Raw genomic sequence first — 7748 nt, forward strand, 5'->3', positions numbered from 1 at the left:
CAGTGCTAATGAGGAACAAACAAATAAGCCTAAGAAACTACACAAAGAAAAAAGTACATAAAGAAAGTTTATTAACTTGACCAGGTCAAAAGCTGAACTTTGCAGGCATGGATCATTGAACTGGTTCTCATAGGAACTGAAAAAACATGGAGAAATTGACAATTAAGTAAATATATAGTACTTGATTAAAAATTATACCCTTCTCAAACATTACCTTTGTAATATGAATTCTTTTCTAATAATATAAACCAGGTTTTGTATATGCCTTCTTGTACATTGATGAAAGAGATAACATGGAAAAGGGAGCAAAGGAAGAATACGAAGGCTGAAATGCCAAACCCACCCCTCTAAGTGTGGTCTAAACAAACCCTGAAGTCAAGTGCAAGGCACCAAGCAATCAACAAAACCAATTTCACTAGCATGCAGACTAAAACAACATTCCCAGAAAAGACACATAACTAGACTCAGCTTTGAAAGGGAATGTGAGTTTCCCTTGAAAACAAACACACAACATGCAAGACATGTTAAAGAACCCAAAACCTTAGTAGTGAGAGCCAAGACCTGCATTCTACACATGTACAGCACAATATTATGAGACCCATTTTGAAATTGACAATTTCTAATGCCACACATAATCCAAGACACCCAATTGAACATCAGCAATTAAAATCACATCAAACACAAACCTTAAACAGAACAAACTGTTTCAGGGTTTCAAATTTTTAAGAAAAAAACCTAACATCTCAAGCCAAAATGCGTCTAATTTCAAAACTAAACCTACCACAGATTCACAACAAACACAAATAAAAATGGAAAAAACGCAAAAATCAAATTTTGATGATCACCCATTCAAAATTGCTAAAGAAAAGAGAGAAATTGAAAAACTTAAAATATATTGAATACATCAAATAGATGCACAATTTGATGTGTATTGAATTTCACTAAATTGAAAGTGAAACCACTCCAATAATTTATTCTAACTTAGCTTCAAAGCATGGGAAGCCCTAAAATTGGACAATATGTTCCCTTTACAGTTAGTTCGGTAGAGGATAATCAATTATCTAAGATTAAGAAAATTATTTAAGAATAACAAATTTGTAGTTTTTTAAAAAAACTTTTCAAAATCACCCTCATATTAATTCTCTCTCCATATTGACATTCCACTAGCTACCTTTAAACTATAAGGGGTCTTGAAAATCAAGCAAAATTTTGGGAACACATGAAAATTCTTTAAATATGGAGTATTAAATACGAGGACAAACATGGAAAAATATATTTAATGCTTCATGGATAATGTAAAGTGACTTATATTATGAGATAAGAAAAACTCAAAAAATGTGACTTATAATAGGGGACAGAGGGAAATTAATCAACCTCATTTGACAAATGTCTTGCTGAGAAAAGAGATCTGACCCACGCCAGACTACATTTTTTCCCTCTCTTCAAATTGCAAGGATATAGTGTGTTTGTTCAACTTTTTTATCCTGATCTCAAGGGTACAAACCGTCGGAACATTTGGCTTAAAAGGTCTTTTAAAAGAAAATTCATTTCTTATTTTTTCACATTATATTATATTATATAATATTATAGATTTATTTATATCTTTCTTTCGCTTATTTCTTTTCTTTCTATTATATCAAAACAATCTATCAAATCTACTCTATTTCTTACTTCTTTATCGACCTCTAATCATATCTCTCTTTCTCTCCAAATCAATCAAAACATTACGCTCGTTTCTTTGTTAGAGGATGAAAAGAGAAGAAAGAAAAAGGGTGGGGAGAGAGATTGGGGAGAGGGGGACTAGTAAGCTGCCTTGTTTGGTTTGCACCAATTAAAGAGATAAGAGAAATAGCTAACGACCTCCTTTTGGTTGGGTCATGAGGAGGTGACAAAGAAGAAAAAGTATGGGTTGCATGTGGTCTCTTCTAAATCATAATTTGAAGCGAAATGGATAAGAGATAGTAAACTTCTACACTCTTTCTCATTTTATACATTTATTATTATCATACTTATTTATAAATATTTATATATTTAGAGTAAAATTCTCATTCCAGCTGTAAAAGTAATTTTCTCTTTTTCCATTCTCTACACAACCCAAAAAAAAAAGATAGTGCCCACGGCATTCTTTCTCCCATCTCTTTAAAAGTACCTTACTACCTTGTTGCACCAATAGATTGAGAGGGGAGGGCATCTACAGTTTTGGATTTCAGCGTCTTAAATCCAGCTGATCTTTGTTCCTCTGAACTATATGTGAAAATGAATTCTTAAACAGAGATTCCAAAGTCTAATTTTAATCAAAAGTTATATTTTATCTTTTAACTATGACAATTCTAACAGTTAGGAAGTAATGCTTGTTCATTTACCTTGGTAACATTGAAGTTATTGTTCACAATCAAAACACATTTAAACTATATTTTAGCCTCCAAATGCATCTTATAAGTGAACAATCAGAGTTTCAAGGTGTGCATTTTGTCATCAGTATTCAACACTGAAAGTGGAATCAAACATCAAAATGTATTGGAGTCTTAGTTTGTGAGAGTAAATATGTATAGAGTCTAAGCAATTTTTCATGGTGTGCAGAATAGAACCTTTGTCCATCGTCTCTAACATGTTAACCTTGAAATATACATGCTAACTTTTTATTTCAGCTATAAAAGTAAGGGAACACAGTCAACACACTACACATGTTCCTTAGGAACGTTGTTATTGAAAATATTTATATACATCTGGAAATTAAATTGCAACTATATGTTACATTTTATATGGGGGATATATCTGTTTCGAAGTGCTGTGCTTGTTTGAGGTTTCACTTCAATTTCCAACACAGTTGATATTTTCATTATCCATGACATTGTAGTACAAGGAAGATGTTGTTCCATCAAACTTGGACAATGTCTGATGAGTTGATAGGCCGCAATAACGCATCCCGAGACGTGCAACGAAGATGTCTACGATCTTCTTGAACATGGAATCTTCTTGGATGAGTGGTTGCTTTACAAACTCAACCAGGGGCATCCACTGCATCACATCACACAAGAGTTACTGGAAACCCAGAAATCAATTTTCAGAAACAAAACACTGCCCGGTTCAGAAAATGGAGTGTTTTGATTCACGTTCAAGTCTTCGAGAATCAATTCTCCTCCCACAAAATCAATTCTGCTTTTACCGTGAAAGTCTACTGTTTATTCAAACATGCACTAAAACAACACTGCTCATATAGAGAAAAGTTTCCAATGTTGAGCAAGAATATCTAACCTTTGCAGCTTCAATTTCATGATCATCAATAATGATTTTAGATGACAGGGGTCTAAGCATGCAGATGAAGAACAAATCTGATTTCTCAAAAGCCACGTTATGCGCGTGCCTAGAATTGACCATGAAATTCATCAGATCTTGATGGTTAAGAAAAGCAAAAGAAAATTGCTGTAGACCTGTAGTAATTGAGTGAACAACTAAATTATGTAGCATTCTTCTATGAATACACTAGACTCTGTAACTAAGTTGATTACAAGAGCAACACTTCCAAAAACTTGATCATTTCCATTATCCTTAGATCAAATCCCAATTAGATGGTGACAAATATTGAAATTTATTTTAACTTTCTTGATAACATTATTGGGAGTATAGATGATGCTGTTACCTGAATGCTATGACTTCAATAAATTCAGTTTCAATCTGAAACATTAAAACAACAAGCATCAAAAGAAAGACCTTATGCAATTGAAGCTTGTGATAAAATCTCATGAATAAATTCAATGTAAAGTAACACAAGAGGAGTATCTCAAAGCCCATCAAACATACCCCTGTTTCTTCCTTCACTTCTCTTACAACTCCTGCATATATCTCCTCTGCCTGAGAGTGAATCAAGTTGCAACAAAATTACATAAATGAAATTTAAATTTAACACCTTCTCTAATTTGTTTTTCTTTTTCGTTCCTCGAGCATTTAAGAAAATCAAATGGACAATACCTCATGAATGAATCCAGTTGGCATCTTCCAAAGGCCAAGATTTGATGGAGAACAGTGTTTCTCTTGCACTACAAGCACCTTTAAAAGATCACAAGAAGGAAATTATAGAAACTTCAGTTCTTACATGAATCAAATTAGATAAGAACTGTTTTGAGGTCATATAAAATAAACACAGAACGTTTAGTGGCTTAAACAAAGCTTTAGCAAAGTGCAGAATATCATTTTTTTTTGTTATAGAAGAAACCATACTTCATTGTTGTCATTGATGACAAATCCTCCAACTCCTACTAGATGTGACGCATTCGATGGAAGCATGCAAGGTCCTTCTGGAATCCAATAAGTTAACATCACATATCCTGGCTCAGCATGGTGATATTGAAAACCTTCCTGATACCACAATGAGTTACTTCATAAATCCAAAAACTCTTGAATGAACTGAATAAAGACAAATGAGAGGATCAATTTACTGGTCCTTTTTTGCATGTTCTTGAGTTAATTTTGTGAACTAATGCATAGTAAACATGACATTTTAGAGAAGTGAAGTTAAATTACCTTCACAGCAATTGGAACCAGGTCAGATTTTTCTAATGGCAGCTTAAGCCAAATTCCCTTCTTTCCCTGAAAATTATCCCATAACTCTTTAGTTAGGTTTCCATGTCCAAGATGATTCCTTCGCTAGGCACCAGATGCAGTCACGAATAAAAATCAAATGGAAAAGGAAAATACTCTTCCCCCCACCCCTCAAACTAGATATATCATAGAGGGAATGGATATATAAATCAAGAGTGAAAGAAACAAAGTTTTCACACAACAATTGTCTTGTGAAAATCTCACATGAGAGGTTCCACTCTCAAAGATAATAGATATGTTTGCCAAACAGAAGAAGTTATATATAAATTACTTTCAAAGGAAAAAACTTCAGAATCACAATTGGATCAACTTCTCTATTTTCAGAATCAATTCTGATACTCAGAAGCTACTCACAGAAACTACCCCATAAAATTGATTCTGGCTTTAGAATCAATTGTAGAAGGAATTCCAAACATTTTAAGGGGACCAGAACATCAACAGAGGGCTTACCATCTTTTTCCACTGATAAAGAGATAAACCTAGCACTTGTGCAAAGGAATAGGGGTCAGATGGTAACCTATGTGGGTCAATGATAACTCCCCCATACTCATCATCAAAGGCATGAAGCTCTCTAAGATTTCTGTAATAGAAACTTGAAGAACTTGAGCCATTTACTCCATTAACATAGTGAGAACTTGCTTCTGCAGAAGCTGAACTAATGGCAGCAGCTCTATCTGCCAAATAATAAGTCTCATCCGAGGCACAACAAGTCCTGAGAAACAACCCTGAAATTAATATACAAGAGATGCTTACTCTCCCCACATTATTGTCAATTTTAGAAATCTCAACCATGAATGCTAATTCATCAGCTAAAACTAATTCAGGTACTCAGTTTTACTGACAAAACCAGCTCAACCTAAAAGAAGATCAGTTTCTTTTTCATTAGAATCAATTCCGACTCTCAAAAGCTACTCATAGAACTCCCCCCGGAGTTGATTTTGCCAGAATCAATTCTATAAAGATTCTTTAGACTCTGAGTTTCATGCATGTATACAGCAGAAAGGAAAACCAAACAAAAGGAGAAAAAAACATAAAAAGTGTCAAGAGAATGAATTTGGGTTGTTACCTCTGTGGCACTTAAAGTGGGGAGAAAATTGAACTCCAAATTTGAGCCTGAAACTGGACAGAGAAGTGGAGGAAGATCTTCCAACTTCAAATGTAGACACTGAAATGGATGAGAAGGTTTTCAACTCCATCTAAGAGTGTCGTCTGTTTGGATCAATGTCTGCAGAATTGGTTCTCGAATCTTATCTTTCCTCGTACTACTAACACTTGCACGGTTAGCCACAACTCCACAGTCCAATGAAATCACGTTGAGGACTGAATATATTATTACATATACACCAGAGAATCGAATCTTCACTGAAATCAAGGCTTTCTTAGCAGGTATCGAACTATGAGTAAAGAAAGAAACTTAGAAACATCATCATGGTCCAGGTCTTGGTCATGTTAAAGCGATGATTCATCATGCTATGCTAAGAAGCTTAACAATCCAATGAGTGACCCGTAAACTAGTGGTGTATAATGAACGATGTGTGATCATGACAAAAATATCAACTGGAAATAGAACAAAATCAAAACTTTCGGTTTCTTTCATTTTCATAACTTGTAATATATGATAATAAATACAGAAAACAACGGGAGTTATTTATTTATTTATTTTTGTTAATAATAGCGGAGGATTCTACTAGCTATTAAGGTTCTATGGTTATTTAATACTGCTATTAAATAAATACTTACACAAGACAGGAAATTTTTTTCAAACGTTCTAATCGATGAACATTTTCACAACAAGTCAACAAAGAGGAACAATACCTCATCAAAAGTTGTGATATTTTAGACTCTACCTCGTGGCAAATTATTATTAAGGACAAAAGCTACAAGATTTTTCACTTGTTCTATGCACGGGGCATAATTCTTTTGTTAAATAATTTATGTATTATCTTACCAATAACACATCACCATGAGAAAACTATGCAACTAATTTTGTTATTACTTTTTTTTATCCATCGGAAAACTAGCTACGACTACAAGATTACGACACCATTAGCGAATCGTTGAGCAGCAAAGTCCCAAGCTCCCCCTCGATCCAATCCTCAATACGAATGTCCGGGATTGTGCTATGGCCTCCCTTCCGAGCTAACCAGTAAACAACACAATTCCCTTCCTGTGGAATTCAGCTCACAGTCACTCGCCAATCACGCGATAACGTCTCCACGATTTGTCTCAAAACCAGAGCTTCCACATAATAATTCACGAGCCATACCACTTTTAAATATATATTATAGTTTAATTTGAACAGTAATTAAGAAAATATGCTTAATTTCACTTTTAGACCTCATAATTTTGACTATACATTATTTTAGTCCTCAATATTTTTTTGGTCCCAAAAAAATTTAGTTGTTGCAAATCAAATCCTCCTGTTCTTGCAATGAACATTGATGAAAGGTATAGTACCTAGAGAGTGGAGAATTGCGCTAGAGAGAGAATGCTGAATTTCATGTATGATTTCATCAAGTGAGCCAAAGTCCCTTACAATTGGTAACTACCTCCTATTTATAGAGCTTGAGTACTACCTATTGGGCCAATTGGGCCTCCGAGATCAAGGCCCAATTTTAAGGCCAGGGCCCCGCCACAGGGCGGGCTACATGCTGGGCGTTGCCCCTCTAGGGGCTCGCCCAGTCCACTAGTCCACAAGACACCGAGCTCGAAGTATGAGAGCTAAGTGTGTCTTTTAAATGCCTTTACATGTGTCCTATTGTACACTGGGATCTAAGTTGTCAACATGACTTGAGAAAAGTGTGGTAAACTATATCGCCAACATGGCGTGAGCAAAAGGAAACTAACATCTTTAGCCACCCAGTCCACTGACTTGGCGAGCAACCCGAGCCGGCAAGTCCACAAGTCCACAAGCGGCGAGAGCGATTGCTCCGTGCTGGCGATTAGCTGGAGCAGGTACATGATCGTTCGCCGGCGGGCATCATTCTGGAGCGACTAAACTTTGTTGCTGGTATCACCTGTCAGGCGATGGCGTTTGGTTTCTTCAGTGGCGAGGCCTTTCGCGCTTTCCCTTATTTCAAAACTCTTTCAAATCCCTAACTGCCCCACGTGATGTGTCAGTTACATCAATTTCCCTCTTTCTCCGGAAC

General features: G+C 35.5%; 1 protein-coding gene across 1 annotated transcript; it reads right to left on the reverse strand.

Moving 5' to 3' along the window:
- Window positions 1-2611: 2611 nt before the first annotated feature.
- On the reverse strand, window positions 2612-6179 carry LOC130714481 (nudix hydrolase 8-like). Its single transcript, XM_057564375.1, has 9 exons — window positions 5666-6179; window positions 5050-5324; window positions 4522-4587; window positions 4219-4356; window positions 3970-4047; window positions 3802-3852; window positions 3641-3675; window positions 3256-3364; window positions 2612-3018 (listed from the first exon to the last, which is right to left on the reverse strand). The coding sequence occupies exons 1-9, from the start codon at window positions 5793-5795 to the stop codon at window positions 2812-2814; spliced, it is 1089 nt and encodes a 362-aa protein (XP_057420358.1). The 5' UTR covers window positions 5796-6179; the 3' UTR covers window positions 2612-2811.
- Window positions 6180-7748: the final 1569 nt, after the last annotated feature.

This window comes from Lotus japonicus, chromosome 4 (genome assembly GCF_012489685.1).
Source record: "Lotus japonicus ecotype B-129 chromosome 4, LjGifu_v1.2".
NCBI classification, from domain to species: domain Eukaryota; kingdom Viridiplantae; phylum Streptophyta; class Magnoliopsida; order Fabales; family Fabaceae; genus Lotus; species Lotus japonicus.